The sequence below is a fragment of the Rhinolophus ferrumequinum genome, chromosome 21 (genome assembly GCF_004115265.2).
Source record: "Rhinolophus ferrumequinum isolate MPI-CBG mRhiFer1 chromosome 21, mRhiFer1_v1.p, whole genome shotgun sequence".
Lineage (NCBI taxonomy): Eukaryota > Metazoa > Chordata > Mammalia > Chiroptera > Rhinolophidae > Rhinolophus > Rhinolophus ferrumequinum.
In genome coordinates, this window is record NC_046304.1 from 35,893,981 (window position 1) to 35,910,646 (window position 16,666).

The 16,666-nt window shown below is 49.7% G+C and overlaps 1 protein-coding gene across 1 annotated transcript in view; it reads right to left on the reverse strand.

The window, feature by feature from the left end:
- PLXDC1 (plexin domain containing 1) overlaps positions 1 to 16,666 on the reverse strand; it is a 62,236-nt gene that overhangs the window by 22,556 nt on the left and 23,014 nt on the right. Inside the window, exons 3-7 of the mRNA XM_033090983.1 lie at positions 12,990 to 13,133; positions 12,631 to 12,700; positions 11,871 to 11,993; positions 11,128 to 11,246; positions 10,044 to 10,143 (exon numbers count right to left, since the gene is read on the reverse strand). Coding sequence (XP_032946874.1) covers positions 10,044 to 10,143; positions 11,128 to 11,246; positions 11,871 to 11,993; positions 12,631 to 12,700; positions 12,990 to 13,133 — 556 coding nt within the window. The remainder of the gene's footprint in view (positions 1 to 10,043; positions 10,144 to 11,127; positions 11,247 to 11,870; positions 11,994 to 12,630; positions 12,701 to 12,989; positions 13,134 to 16,666) is intronic.

Consider the following 16,666-nt stretch of genomic DNA (forward strand, 5'->3'; position numbering starts at 1 on the left):
AGAGCCCTGTGTAGCCATGTACACACACACACACACACACACACACACACACACACACACACACACACATTTTTTTCACAACTTTTTTTTAATACAAGAAAGTCCCCTTACAAAGCAGGAGTGGGGTCTGAAATTGGGGTGAGGAAAGGCATCTTTCTGTAATTCATCTGCCCAGAGGAGGCACCAATTTTTAATTTTCACAAAGGCCCAGGCTGATTTGTGTGGAAGGGCCCTCCCTGTGTGACACTAACTGCTATGTGAAGGTGGCCTGGGCTTTGATTGAGGCTGGGGGATGCAGGACATCTAAGCAGAGGATGGGGCAGGTCCAGGCAGCCTCTCACAGCTCCATCCCATCCATTACCTGCAGGAACCATCTCTCCTTCTGAAAATCATCCCTTTTAGCACCGATATGTAATAGGATAAAAAATAAACGTGAAACGCCAGGTCTTCCAAGGTACATGTGGCCAGCGGGTCTATGTAAACCTTTCTTCCTTTATCTGCCCCATCCTTCAGGGCTCAGCTCAAAGGATATGCCCTCCTTGAAGACTTCCCCCACCCTTGGGCGCAGTTAGTGGCCCCTCCTGAGCTCCGCTGCCCCCTGTGCAATGTCTGGTGTCACCTGTTACACTGCTCCATCAGTATTTACTTTGCTGGCCACCCGCGCCACCAGACTGCAAGCTCCCCAAGGGCACAGACTGCAACTTAATTGTCTCTGTCTCCCACCTCTAGCACAAGCCCTGCACATAACAGGGCCTCAAGAAATGCCTGTGAATGAATGAATGGGTTCATTCATGAAATAGTCATGAAAACCTCAGCACTATTATAACTTCAGCCCACAGCCCAAAGGAAGAACACACTTCCTCCCCTGCCCACCACAGATTATGGCCTTTCTTCAAAGGGCCACCCCTAGTGGGCCAGAGAAAGCCAGATATGCTGCTTCTTAAGTTAGAGCTGAAAGTAGGAGAGCTGGATTGCAGGACTTCTCCACCTACGAGAAGGTAGGGGACAGTGGCCCTTGGTCAGAAGGAAAGTGAAACAGGAGGGTCAAAGAGTCAGGGTTGGGGCACAAATGGAGACATAAATTTGTCAAAGGGGCCAGTTTCAGGGACAGAGACACACAAGCAGCAGCCTGGGAAAGCGGGGCTCCCAGCAAACCTTACACCAGAATCTAGGGACAGGTCTCTCCACTGGCTGGGCTCAGCAGAGTGGGGGGTGTGCCTCAAGTGAGGGTGCAACCAGAGGTGGTCAGATGTCCTCCAAAACCCACCACAGCCCTACCAGCAGGGCAGGGGGTTGAGGGGGGGTGTGCAGAAACACATCTCTGATTAAAAATATTTGCTCACTTCAACAGCCAACTTGTGCTTGTTTGAGTGTATGGCTTTGGTAATATTTTTATTTCTCTATAAACAGAACCTTTAATATCCCTGCCTGAGTTATTTGTTTTTGGATTATCTTGCCCGCATCTGGGGTTCGCCCAAGGACGATGACGTCTGTCTGCGTGACCAGCGAATACCTTCTGGAACAAAGACAGAGGCCACGCCAAACCCACATTTTTGGCAGTTGGACACGTTCTGTTTTATCTCTGCTTCTACTCATCGAAGATTCGGAAATACTAAGGTCCATACATAGAAAGCCTTGCCGCCCAATCAGGAAATGTTAGTGGTTCAAAAGAGAGGTTTACACACCCTGTTTTGTTTCAACACAGACACCAATGGGGGAGAGCTGGATTGGTCAGAAGAAATCAGACTGATAGGTCCTGCTACAAACTTCCCTCCAAAATGAGTGGATCTAACATTAAAAAATATAAAATCGTGGCTCAGGAAAAAGTGTTCATTTACTCATTCTTGTATTCCTTTGCTCAACTTGGTTATTCATTCAATAATTATGAATGGAGCCTCAGCAGGGGACCCCAGAAGTAAACACAATGAGGGTCCTCACTCCAGGAAGATTCTCCCTCAGCATTAAAGCAAAGTAGAAAAGGGGCCGAGAGAGGAGAGGAGGCAAGAAATGACAAGACTTGGGGAACAGAGTAGAGAGAAAAACAGAAGAGAAAAGTGAAAAGAGGGGAGGAAGGGCTCCCAGATGGATAAAAACTCCATTGGAGAGCACTGTAAAGGACCCTTTATCCAGAGTGGCCAGAAGGCAAAACGGGCCAGATGTGGTGATGACATGTCTCCACCCACCACTCCCTCCCTTGGCTAGTCCTTCTCACTCTTCTGTAGCCAGTTCCGGGGCCTCCCACCCAGCAACCCATCACAGAGGTACAGCACAGGCCTCTGACACATTTCTGGACTCACATCTGCCTTTGAAAGGAAAGGAAAGTTCTGGTAAAGGAGATGGCCCAAGTGTTAGGGCCGTCTGAGGCCATCCTGGGGCTAGCCAAGGGGCAGTCTTTAATAACGAAGGCTTATTAACTGATTCCACAAACTCAGAATCTGTCCATTTTGACATCGGCTACACTAAAGTTGCTTTTATACTGTCCATGAAAGAAAGCGTTTCTTAAACAAGTGAATAGAGGAAATTATATTGACTTCTGGGGGCCTCTCCAGCCAAATAAAAAGTGTATAAGCTATTCTGTGTGTTTTGTGTGCCTCTGCAAAAAGATGCTGCCAATTGCTCATGAATCTTTTCTCTGCATCGAAACACACTCTGCAGACCCCTGCTCCAAAACCTGTATAATAGTTTATATAAGGAAGTAATGGTAAGAAAAATTGTCCTCCTCTCAAACCCAGGAGTGAGACTATGCAGAATTCCCTCTGCCCTCAGGCTTGGCGGGGAGGCATGTGTTTGGAGGCTGGGAAAGGAGAGTCCCGCAACAGGGTTCAGTGGCAGGGGGATTCTTGAATAGTGGGGAACAAAACTCGACCTCATAGTACCCCAGGCAGGAAGGAGCCCCGCTTGGGGACAAGGGCAGTGACGCCACTCATTCTGTAGGACCAACTGGGCTTGGACAACAGGAATATCCATGGTGATAGGTTTGCAGACGAGAGCACTCTCCCTGGACTTGTCTCATTTCAGCTCTGGTCATTTGGGATTTACTGTTTGTTATTTGCAGCTCAACCTAATCCAAACGAGTTCCCTATTTCCTGGGTTGAATATCAGACCCAGAGGAACCTGACCTCTTAGCCACATAAAAGCCATCACTCCCCAAAGCATTTAACACCCAATGAAGGCCATGGGGACTGTCCCAGAAAAATGCAGGCATGTGAATATGCTCCATCTAGGGCACCTCAATTTTCTTCCCAAAGTCTATGCCTGGACCCCCAAGCTAAAAATCTTGACAAAAAGAGATAACAAATACCAAACCACTCAACCCCAAACCTAAGTGGTGTCAGGCCCAGTTCCCACTTGGGGTCAGCAGAGAGCAGGTGACAGGGGATCTTTGGCAGCACACACTCCTGGGCTGTTACCATGGCACTGGGCTAAGTCTGGGGCCACAGTGAGCCCCTAGGGAGCTCACAGCTAACTGGGGAGAAAGTGGATAAGCAGGGCAGAGTGAAGAGATCAATATTAAAGGTATCAACAAAGTGCTACGGGGGTGGAGGAGGAAACCATCAAGTCTGCTGCATGGAAGAGGTGACATGTGAGCTGCATGGAGGAGGCGACATCTGAGCTTTGCCAACTGGCAAAAGGGTTGGTTGGCCTGGGGGATATTTTAGACAGGGACTGTGTCACAGACATACGGATAGTCCTTGGCATGTTTGGGGAACACAGAACACACAGACCAGAGCTTCCTGGACAGAGTGGTGCGTGACAGGAGGGTTTGGAGGTGAGCCTATAAAGTCAGGCTGTGTGCAGCTGCCCAGGGCCTTGAATGCCACTCTAAGGATTGTAATTTGATGCTACAGGCAACAAAGAGCCAGACAGAGAACATCATGATCAGATCTGTCTGGCAGTGACAAGAAGCAATGGAGGACAGATAGAAGGGAGAGTGGAGGCTGGGAGCTGCTGGGCAGTGACTGAGGGTCAGGCCCAGGCTTTCACCTGGCTGGTGGACATGATACCTTGGCAAACAGCCCCTGGAGTCCCCGAAGCAGCAGCTCCCACAACAGACCCCTTGCGCCTCATCCGGGTCTCTCAGAACAGGCGCGGCTGTCCTGCTGTTTTTTCAGGTGCACTGTACTTCCTCCCCCACCCCTTACCCAGTCTCCCCACATCTCCCTGGCTGGCTCTAAAACAGCTTTTTATTCCAGAAGCACAGAGGAGCCTCAGATGCAGACACTCCCAGGGGATCTGACTTCCTCTAATTCACCCTTATTCAACAGCTGGATCCAACACACATTTCCTGAGGCTCTGCTGTGCACAAAGCCCTCTGAGGGAGGCACAGATGAAACAGACCAGATCCTGCCCCAGTGCTTCAGTGATACATGGGGAGGTTGGAGCGTGCATCACTGTCCTTCCTGCAAAACAGGAAGTGTGTGCAGATAAGGCTGTGGGTGTTTGGGGGGACTGAGGAGGAAAGGATTCACCCCTCTGGATGCAATGGAAGTGGGTCCGGTTTAGAAAGTCTCCATGGTGGACCAGGGAGTTTAAAAACCCCAGAACATCTGGTTTTCAGTTCTCCCTTTCATTGCTATGTGACACAAGCAAGTCACTCCACCTCTCTGAACCTTTGTGTCCTCATTTAGAAAGTGACAAACATACAGTAGTCTTCCCTTATCTGCAGGGAATATGTTCTAAGACCCTCTGGTGGATGCCTGAAACTGTGGACAGTGCTGAACCCTATATACATACCTATGATGAAGTTTAATTTATAAATTAGGCAGAGTAAGAGATTAACAATAACTAATAAAATAGAACAATTATAACAATATCCTGTAATAAAAGTTATATGAATGTGGTCTCTCTCAAAATATCTTATTGTCCTGTCCTCCCCCTTCTTCTTGTGATGATGTGAGATGATAAAAGGCCTACATGATGAGATGAGGGGAGGTGAATGATATAGGCAGTGTGATGTAGCGTTATGCTATTATAGACCTTCTGATGAGACAGTCAATAAGTGACTAACGGGCAGGGAGCATATACAGCATGGATATGCTGGACAAAGGGTTGATTCACGTTCTGGGCAGAATGAAACAGAAGGGCAGAAGATTTCATTATGCTACTCAGAATGATGTGCAATTTAAAACATGAATTGTTTATTTCCGGATTTTTCCATTTAATATTTTTGGACTATGGTTGACCATGAGTAACTGAAACCACAGAAAGTGAAACCACGGATAAGAGGGGACTACTGAACATTCACTTACAATGTTGGGAGGATGATCCAATAAGATACTCTAAAGCTCAGTGCCTGAGGACAGGATTATAATCAGTGTGGTAAGTAGTCTCTAAAATGGCCCCTGTTAACAAATGGAAACTTTTCTTTAATTAAAAAAAAAAAATCAATACTAAAGGAGATCCAAGATGGTGGAGTAGATAAACACTGTGCCTCTTCCTCCCGTGAACACATAAAAATTACATCTAAGTTATAGAACACTCAGTCCAGAGAACCATCTGAAATCTGGCTGAACAGAAGTTTTATAACTAAGGATATAAAGAAGATGCCATGTTGAGACTGGTAGGAGGGGCAGAGACACAAACTGGGCTGGTCCCAAACCTCCATATAGTGGTTAAAAATAGGAAGGGATACCTCAGCCTCGAAGGTTCCCCTCAGAGGAGTGAAGGACCCCAGCCCCACTCCAGGAAGAGGAGCCCCCACAACATCTGGCTGGGAAAACAGTGGGGATTCCAACCATCTGTGTGGGACAGAAGGCTGCGGGAAACCCAGACATCCTCTTAAATGGCCCACGCATAGACTCACTCACTCAGAAGCACTCACTTTGGGCTCCAGTGGAGAAATGGTGACTTGGGGGGCGTCAGAGGCATACGGGGAACAGATTGAAGTGTGTGGCTTCAAGGCCAGGGCTGGAGGACAGTTGCTATTTTCCCTGTGTGGGGTCCTTCTCCCATGCAGCCAGGCAGGTGGCAGGCATCTTTAATATGTTGAGCCCGCCCCCTACACTTCTGGCCAAATCTGAATCTGATTGGTCTGATGAGCTCCAGGGCTCTGCCCTACAGACTCACTGGGATCCCACCCCACCCAGTGGCTGCAAGCAGCAAGCCCCATCCACACTGCACTCTTTCTTGGAAAACTATTGGAGTCCATGGGCCCCAGGAGGAAGACGACTGGCTCTGGTGAGCTCTGAGACTTTTTCCGAGTAGCTCCAGGCTCAGCACTGACACCAAACCAGAATCTACATTAAGCTGGTGACCATAATTCTTCCCACTCTAGTGACTCTTTGAGACCCTGCCTCACCCAACTTGAATACTGCATGAAGCTTTGTCAGCAGCTGAACTTTAAGGGAGCTGGCATATGGCAGCAGCCCTTGGAGTGTCCTGGCTTTTTGCAGAGCTACCCCAGGCCCAGTACTGGTGGCAGCCATCCTCGGTTCACAGCATGGCCTCTCCCATGTACCTATTAACTTACAAGGGAGCTCCCTTAAGATTGTCAGCTGATTTCTCAACAGAAATTTTGCAAGCCAGAAGGGATTGGAAGGAAATATTCAAAGTGATGTAAAATGAGGACTTACAACCAAGACTCCTGTACTTAGCAAAGCTATCATTTAAAATCAAAGGACAGATAAAGAGCTTCCCAGAAAAGAAAAAGCTAAAGGAGTTCATTAAAAGGAATGTTAAAGGGAATTCTTTAAGATGGAAAAAAAATATATCAAAATTATGAATAATAAAATGGCAATAGACATATCTATCAACAATTACTTTCAATGTAAATGGATTAAACGCTCCACTCAAAAGACATAGGAGGGCTGAATGGATAAGAAAACAAAACCCTTTCATATGCTGCCTACAAGAGACTCACTTCAGATTGAAAGACACCCAGACAGAAAGTAAAAAGATGGAAAAAGACATTTCATGAAAATGAAAAAAATGAAAAGAAAAAACAAAAGGCTGGGGTAGCCATACTTATTATACCAGACAAAATAGACTTTAAAACAAAGGCTATAACAAGAGACAAAGAAGGACCCAATTCTACTTCTGGGTATTTATCTAAAGAAACTCAAAACGCTACTTCAAGGGGTATATGCACCCATATGTTCATTGCAGCATTGTTTAAAATGGCCAATATGTGGAGGTAGCCTGGGTGTCTGTCGATGAAAGAATGGATAATGAAGAGGTGGTACATATATACAATGGGATGTTGCCTGGCCATGGAAGAGAATGGGTTCTTGCCCTCTGTGGCGGTATGGATGGGCCTAGAGGATATTGTGCTAAGGGGAGTATGTCAGACAGAGAAAGACAGATGCAGTGTGATTGCGCTTATATGTAGAATCTAAAGAACAAAATAAATGAACAAACAAATCAGAAATAAACTCATAGATACAGAGAACATTTTGATGGTTGCCAGATGGGAGGGGGTTTGGGGATGTGGGTCAAAAAAGGGGAAGGGATTAAGAAGTACAAATTGGTTGTTACACAGTAATCACAGCCAGCCAGGGAGATGTGGGGAGACTGGGTAAGGGGTAGGGGAGGAAGTACAGTGCACCTGAAAAAACAGCAGGGCAGCGGCACCTGTTCTGAGAGACCCGGAGAAGGTGCAAGGGGTCTGTTGTGGGAGCTGCTGCTTCGGGGACTCCAGGGGCTATTTGCCAAGGTATCATGTCCACCAGCCAAGTGAAAGCCTGGGCCTGACCCTCAGTCACTGCCCAGCCTCCACTCTCCCTTCTATCTGCCCCCCATTGCTTCTTGTCACTGCCAGAGAGATCTGATCATGATGTTCTCTGTCTGGCTCTTTGCTGTCTGCAGCATCAAGTCAAAATTCTTAGAGTGGGGATGTAGGGTATAGCACAAGGAACATAGTCAATAATATTGTGATAACTGTGTGTGGTGTCAGATGGGTACTAGGTTTGTTGGGGTGATAGATGGGAGGGGGTGGAAGGGCAGAGTGAAAAAGGTGAAGGCATTAAGAAGTATAAACTGGTAGTTACAAAATCATCTTGGGAATGTAAAGTACAGCATAGGGACTATAGTCAATAATATGGCAATACCTATGTATAGTGCCAGGTGGATACTAGACTAGTCACAGGGATCACTTCTTAAATTATATAAATGTCTAACCACTATGCTGTACCCCTGAAATTAACATAAAATAATATTGAATGTCAACTATAATTGAAAATTTAAAAGGGGGGGAAGGTGGAGAGCAATAAGTGGTCCAAATTTCCAGGTATAAAACAAATAAGTCATGGGAATGTGATGTACAGCATGGGGAATAGAGTCAATAATATTGTGGAGTCAGATGGTTGCTGGACTTATCATGGTGGTCACTTCTTTAGGTCTATAAATGTTGAACAATTATGGTGTGTCCCTGAAGCTCATATAATATTGTATGTTAGCTATATGTATATATATATATTTTTTTAATTAAAATTTATTGGGGTGACAATTGTTAGTAAAGTTACATAGATTTCAGGTGTACATTTCTGTAATACATCATCTATATATCACATTGTGTGTTCACCACCCAGAGTCAGTTCTCTTTCTATCACCATATATTGATGTTAGCTATATTTTTAATAAAAATCTTAAAAATAATAAAAGATTTCCATCTTGCTAGTCACACGCTGTATAACCCTGTCCTGAATGTGGGTTGGACCCCGTGACTTGCTTCCAACCAGTAGAATGGAAGTGACAGGATGGCACTTCTAAGATTAGGTTACGAAAAGACTCTGGCCTCCCTCTTACTCACACTCCACTGCTGTCTTCCTTGCCTGCTCTAATGGAAGCCAGCTGCCAGGTTGGGAGCTGTGCTATGGGGAGGTCCACAAGGCAGGAACTGGGTGGGGAGCTGAATCCTACCACCAGTGTTGTGAAAGCTCTCGGAGGTGGATCTCACCCACCCCCCCCCCGCCACCACACACATACACACCATCAGTTGTTGGGATAACTAATCCTGGCAAACACCTTGAGGGCAGCCTGTGAAAGACCCTGAATCAGAGGAACCAACTAAGTCGTGTGTTTTGCTTTCTGATCCACAGATCAGGAAGAGATGATGTGTTCGTTGTTTCAAGCTAGTAAGTTTCAGTGTAATTTGCTATGCAGAAGTAGCTGACTAATACAGTCAGGGTGATTCTGAGGTTATTCAGCAACCAGCTCAGCACAGACGTTAACCAACCAGGTAGAGCAGAAGCTGACAGCAGCAATGGAACAGGGTCTTGAGGTCCTTGCCGAGCCACTTGCTAGAGCACTGGGAATTTGGGAAGGGTGTCCAGGGAGGGGGCAGGTGAAGTGGTGGGAATTTATCTTATGGAAATACTCACACGGAGGCATAAAAGTACCTGCTTGCAAGCATAGCCACTGCAGCATTATTTGTTGTAGCAAAAGATTGGAAACAACTGAGAAGTCTGTGCCCAGGGGACTGGTTAAACGAAGGCCATCTGTACAATGGGCTGGCGTGCAGCCAAAACGGAACAAGGTATGTGCTGTATGGAATGGTGGGCAGGGTATAGTTTGTTCCGGAGCAGAAGAGTGGCATCGTATGCCATCCTGTGTGTTAAATAGACTACAGATACTTACCTGATGGCTTGTAACTCTAGAAATAACCTGGCATCCCTAGGTGCCTCAGAAAGGGGAAGTGGGAGAGTGGGGGTCAGGGATGGGAGAGAAACCCAATATTTCTGTCTCCTGGAGCGCCTGTGGTGCTCCTTCTACCACCTGATAGGGAGATAATTATGGCTGTGCCTGGGAGGACTCACAAACCCTAATTTAGCATCTGGAAATGTTCTAAATGGAGGGGTTGCTGAGTGGAAGGGCCCTGGCCCTCTTTTCCCTCAACAGCTGGTGCAGTGCCTCCCACTGGAGATTTCATTGGGAAAAAACGGTTCCTCTCCTTTAAGGGAGAAAGGTTGGAACTCCTATGCCCCTTTCTTCCCGCTCAACCCTCCACCATCCGCGCCGCCCCCGCCACTGCCATCCCACCACCAGCCTGGGTCAGTCTGAGATGAGTCCAACCCAACCAGGTCTCTATGGGATCCCCGGGGACTCACCTGGTATATCCGGGGATGAGTTGAGAATCATGAAGGCATCTGACAGGCCGGCTTTGACAGGGTGCTGGGAAGAACTGATTTCCAGGATGGACATAGGGATCTGCAGCAGGGGAGAAGAGGCTCCATCTTCGCCCTACACACTCTTGTACCAGCTTAGACTTCCCCTCTGAGCTCCAGACCCATCTGTGCTCAGTCGCCTCTTGGAGGATGTGAAGACATCTCACACCCAAGGGCCCCATCCAAATTTCAAGTCCTCCCCACACCACCTCCAAGCACATTTCCTATTCTTTACTCCATCTTTGTGAATGGTAACCTCCATGCACACCAGATACCTAGGAGTCAACCACGGCCCCTCCCTTTTCTTCGTTTCCCCCTCCTCCATCTGATACATCGCTAAATCCTATTAATTAGCTGGCTAACTGGCTATCAAATCTATCCAGTTCTCACCCATCACCCTCCCAGACACACACCAGACTCCTAGCTGGTATCACCTCTCTCCTAAATCTTCTCCCAGCGTTCCCTCTGAGCCTCCAACAATCTATTTTCTACTGTGAAGCCAGAATGACCTTGGTCAAAGACAAATCTGGTGTTTCCCTGCTGTGTCTTGCCCCTCTTACTCTCTCCCCTCCGGCCATGTTGCCTTCTTTCAGCGTTTTGTACCAGCCACGCTCTGTCCTGTCACAGGACCTTTGCACATGCTTTTCTTTCTCCTGGAACCTACTGTACTCTCCTCTTTGTTTCCTTAACTCCTATGCATCCTGCAGATTTTGATTCTTTTCCTTAGGGAAGCCTTCCCTGACCCCTGCTGATGTAAAGAGCCCCACAGAAGGCTCTCCTGGCACCAGGCACCTTGACTTAGGAGGACTTGTCACAGTGGCAATTCTACATTTGTCCCTGCAATGATTGTCTCTCTCCTCAACAAGCCTTAAGCTCTACAAGGGCAAGGCCCACAGCCATCTCATTAACTGCTGTATCCCCAGCACCAAGCCCTACGCCTGACACATTGCAGGTTCTCTACAAATATTTGCTGAATGAAGAAAAGGCTCCACAAGACCCAGCCATCTCTGCAGCAGGGCTCACTCACCTCTTTGTAGCCGAATACAATGCGGCCGTCTCGGTGCAGAGCTGCCTGGAAGGTGAAGCTGCCTCTGTCTTCCCATCCTTGCAGGTAGACGTGGTCCCACTGAACCACAAAGACTGTCCCTGTGGAGAAGAGCAGAGACCTGGCTGGATGGAAAGGTAGTTCAGGGAGTAGCGCATTGCAGAAATGGTGGCCAAAGAGGATCGGTCACAGGTCGGGTCCCTCAGGGATGATGGAGGCAGTTTGCAGATTTTACTGGAGGCAGGAGCTGGGCAACCCACAAATATCAACCTGACTTCCAAGTTGGAGAGGAACCAGAAGAGCCTACTTCAGCCCGCAGATACAGTGCTTGATCATCTGTCACCCCAAGCATGCCCCTTCCTTCTTGCCTAGCCTGACACTTGAGATGAAAATGAAAAGGAGGAGAAATAGGAGAAATGCTTGTTCTCCTGCGGTAGGAGGGTGGGTGCTCAAGGGACAACCTGGTGAGAGTAAGAAACAGTAAAGGTCTCTAGTATTTATTTCACCTCTACTAAGAGCCAAGCACTTTCATGTTGTTATCTCTTCGGATCCTGCTGAGTAGCAGGCATCTTGTCGCCATCTCACAGATAAGGAAAGCTGGGGTGGCTGCCTTGCTGTGTGACTGTGGGCAAGTCCCTTGCCCTCTCTGGGCCTTGGGCGCCTCTGAAGGGGCTGGATCAGGGGTGCCCCGGTGCTGGGTGACAAACTCTGAGAGCTGGTCTCACCATTGTCAAAGTAAGCAACTGTTGAATTGTCGGAGTAGCCAGGGTTGAAGTTGGCCATCAGAGGGGCCACATACTGAGTAGCTGTGAGCATCCGATGGATCACGTCACCAGTGAAGATGAAGCCTGGGATGGGGAGAAGGGCAGACGAATCACCAGAGAGGGCCCAGAGCAGTTGCTTCCTTGAGTTTTCCCCCCAAGGGCAGGAAGGGGTAGTGCAGACATAGCTAGAAGCAAGCCTCGGGTCTCTGCCCCCATCCCCAACTGCTGGGCTCAGGTCAGGCGTACATGGAGCAAAAGAGTCCCCGACCAGAGAAGGCTCTCCCTGACTCTCAGGTGGGCACAAATTCCCACCTCTCCCTCCCCCTGGGGAAGTACACAGGAATCAAAGATGGGTTCCTAATATCAACAGGGAGCCTGGTCCCGGGAACAAAGCTCTCAATGCAGTCTCCCTTTCCTTCTCATTCATAGACTCAAAAACAAAGGGACCACACGAACTGCCCACACTGGCCTGAGCTGGCCCAGAGGGACACACACACACACACACACACGAACCAGTCAGCTAATATGAAGGAGGTGTTTCGTCACACTCACTGATCTCCCTCCTGAAAGTGGACTACCAAGAGCCAGATGTGGGTCCCTCCCCAGTCCATCCACACAAGCCTATCTCTAACCCTATCTCCACTGAACCGCCTCAGGTAGCTCCCCGAAGTTCTGGCTGAGATCTCCAAACCCTCCCCCAAACCCATGGACACAGCCTTACCTCCAGTTGCTATGGTGATCTGTCGCAGAGGATGCCCGTAGAAAGGGAAATCAAAGGACAAGACCACTCTCTGCAGGGGACGGGAGAGAGTCAGTACGGGACAAGCTGCAGGCCAGGGGGCTGGGCACCAACATTGCCCCATGCTTGTCGGAACAGGGTGAGGGGCAGGCATATCCAAGGCTGACAGGACTACTGGCAGAGGTGGGCACCCCAACTCTAGCCAAGCCACCCGTGATTCCCTGGAAGGCACCTCCCAGATCACAGATCTTAGGCCACAGCCATGCGCACTGACCAGGTGGTGTGGGCTGGCCCCCAGCCTCCCAGCCCAGGGTAGTGCTGCCAGGAACTGGGGCACTCACCGAAGCCTGCCGGTGGGTGTTAGACAGGATTCTGTGGACCTTCACTTGGCTCTGGTTGGCCTCGGCCACATCCACCCAGAGCTCCCGGCTGCGGGGCTCGCTGGGGCCGTACAGACGTGACACATAGTAGCTGTGGTTGTCCTCCTGTCGCCACAGAAGACAGAGGCATGAGGCATGAGGCATGCCAAGAACCACCCTCTGTACCTCCCCCTACACCCAGGCTTCTAGATACAAGAAGTCATGGCTCTCCCAGGGACCTGGGCCTGTGGCCCAGAAGGCTGGCTTAGGCCTGGGAGCCCCTGGGTTTCCCTTGGCTGCAGACAGCTCAGCACCTCACCCCAGTCATGCCCCTACAGCTCTGGCCCAGCCTAATCCACACTTGCTATACCCCTGCTCAGCCCTGCCATTTCCAGACAGGCCAGGAGGCTTTTCCTGCAGACCCTGTGTCCCCGTGGAGCATGCCCAAGGCAGAGCTTGGCTTGGGGTACCAGAGAGAAACAGACAGGGAAGCCCCAAACAGAGCCCTTGTCTTCGGGGAGCTCCCAGACTGAGAGGGAGACATAGTTCCTGCTCTGGGGAGTACCCTATTTAAGGAAAAAGAAAAAACTTAGGAGCTTAGAAGCTTCCAGTCTAAAGATGGAGGCAGACCCTTGATCTTGGGGAGTTGCTAGTCTGATGCAGGAGGTGGGACTTATGCAAGCAGAATGCACAGATGCAGACCTTCAAGCAGAGATGATACAGGGCCCATATACAGTCACTAGAGGGTTGAGAAAGGGGGGAGAAGCAGCAAAGATTCCTTCAAGATATATTTCTAACCTCTACTATGTGCCCAATGGGGATAAAATAAAGAACAAGCCAGAACACAGCAGGCTGGGTGTTAATTCTGTGAAACCTCTCCTGCACAGGAGCATTTAGGGCCAGGATATAAAGAAGGCCAGAAAATGGTTGGCAGAAAGGGTAGAAGAGCCAGGAGAGGAGGCGATGTCATAGCATCTCAGCCCGTCCAGGGGGCGCCAGCTGTAGGAGGAATGGAGCAAAGTGGGCAGGTTCACTTGGCCGCTGCTGCCGAGACAGTGCTGCTGACCCGTGAGGAGCGCTGGGCGTCGTAGGTCATCAATCAAGCTGTCCAGCAGCCGAGGCTGCAGACACAGCAGAGCAGACCATGTTCTCCCTGCCAACCTGCCAGCTGCCCAGCCAGCCCTTGCCCTGGGCCCAGCATGAGCGGGGACAAGATGCCTGCTCTCCCCACCTGCCAGGAGGCAGACTCTGTTCTTCTGACAAGTGACACAGTCTGAGAATCTGGGCAGAGCTGGGAGAAGATGAGCAGAAGAAACATGTTGGACGGGAGTAGAGTGCATACCGCTCCTCCTGCCTGGTTTCACGTCCATCACACAGAGCTAACACACGTCCAAGACCACATCGTTTGGCTCACAAAGACCTGGGGCTCCCACTGCCCTCGTGACAAAGCCCAAACAGCCTGGCATGCGAGGTCCCCTCCTCACGAGCCAGTTCTCCCTTCTCCAGTTTCACTTCTCTTGCCTTCTCTATGTCCCCTGTGCATGCTTGTGTCTCCACCCACCACACCAGATGTCTCAGGCCCCCCGTGGTCACTCACACCTTTGCACATGCTGACCCTCCCGCCTGGAATGACTTTCCTTGTCTTCTCCCGTTGGCGGATTCCTACTCCTCCAATGCTCAGCTGAAACTTCACCTTCTTTTTGATCTTTTCCCCCTACTTGCCCGTGGAGGACCTCCACCCCTTGCAATGGCCCCCACCCTCCATGGGAGCCCTCAAGGGGTGTGTGTACCATTTGTGAAACTTACATGAGCCCACCCTTGCTGGATTTCTGGTTTTACTCAGGAAGCTACCTGAGGGGGCCATGCCGATGCTACCCCACCAGTGGTGAAGGCAAGTGCCCACAACAAGGATGCTGTCTGCCATTGCTGCCACCGTCACCCACCCTGGGGTCCCAGAAGGTGCCCAGAGGAGGAAACACTGCTCCCCACTCTGCTCGTGGAACGAAAGCAGCTGTGCTGATGTCCAGAGTTTACAGCCTCCATCAAGGAAGCAGCCCCTTCTGCTTCTGCCTCTCACCAGACTCCCCAGGGGATCAGATGCCATGTCATTTCCTCCTGGGTCTCCATCTCTCCTATAAGTTCCCCACAGGTAAGGTCAGCCTTTATCTATGGTGTTTAAGCCAGAGTATGTGCTTAGTTGGAGAATTCGTTCATGAATGAATGCTCTTGCAGAGTCTGAAAGCCTAGTTTTTGAAGGCCTGCCCATCCTTTGTCTGATTGCTACCCCCATGCATCCTGCTGTTACCAAACACAGCAGTACAGCAACTAACAGGGAACAGGAGCTGTTGGGGACGGTGGGAGTCAACTGAATACAGCTCCCCCCCTAGGAACCTGAGCAGGCCTGTGTTTAAAATAGCTGCTTGCAAAAACAAAAATAATAAATAAAAATAAAAATAAAATGGCTGCTTGCAGGCTGGGAGAAAGGTCAGGTTTCCATCACCTGCTTCTTGGGACTCACCTGGTGAGAGTGTTCTCCAAACCCTCACGCATTGGAAATGAGGGCCCTGGACAGAAGCCATGCTCCACAGTTATGAAACCCAAACATGCTGACATGTCTCTTGCTGCCTCACCAAGACTCAAAGGGTGGGGTGAGTGGGGACGCGTATCACCAGCCCGTTGCTCTGAGTCCTCTGCTTCCCATAAAAGAAACCAGACCACCGGCCCAGCCAGAGCTGCTCCCCTGAGGAAGGCGGGCTGGGTGCCTCCTCCCAGCATTGGGGGATCCGTGGGCAGAATCATCTCACTCTTGGAGTTCCCTAGAAACGCTCCCGTGGCACCTCTTAACTGACAAAAAGTCTTCAGCTATGCTGACTCAGGATAATCCGAAACTAAAGGAGGTGCTGCTGTAACTCCTAGGCAGAGATTCTCTCCAGTGAGTCAGCAGATCCCTAGGAGAGCGGGGGCCTTGGCACATGTGGACCCCTGCTCAGGCCAGGTGAGCGAGGCCGAGGCTCTGCTTCAGGCCTTAAAAGTGCCAAGTGCAGCCCGCCTGCCAGGGGAACTGCCTGAGGGGGTAACACCATGAAGAATCTACCACAAGTCCCAAACAAGCCCCAACAGACCACCTCTCCTGGGTGCAAGGTGACTTTGGTTATCCCCAAGACAGCAAGGCCAGGAGCTATATCTATTAGAGCCCTGGCCTGAAGAGGCTCCGTGGTGATGAGTGAGGCCAAACTGCAGCCTGGAGAGGAAGGGACAACTTGGAGCTGGGGCCACTCCTGGGCAGAGCCAAGAACAAAGTCTGTAAGAGTTGGGGGGAGAGGCCCGGGAGAATGGGAGGAAAGAGAAGGACAGCCGGCATTGGCAGAGCTGTGACATTTGCACTAGGCCTTTCAAATGCATCACTATAGGACAACCCTGGGAGGTGAGGACTAAAATTAGACCCATTTTATAAGTGAGGAAACTGAGGCCCACATCTGAAACCAGGTCAGTCTCACTCAAAGACAGTGACTTTTCCTCTGTCCACTGTTTCCCAGGTCTTTAAGTAACTGCCCCACTGGAGGGCAACTTGGGCCACTTATCAGTCATTGGTTAAAATCAGAAGAACCAGCGTGGGTCCTTTATGGAGCACAGAGCTCAGGGACCGGGTCACATTCATC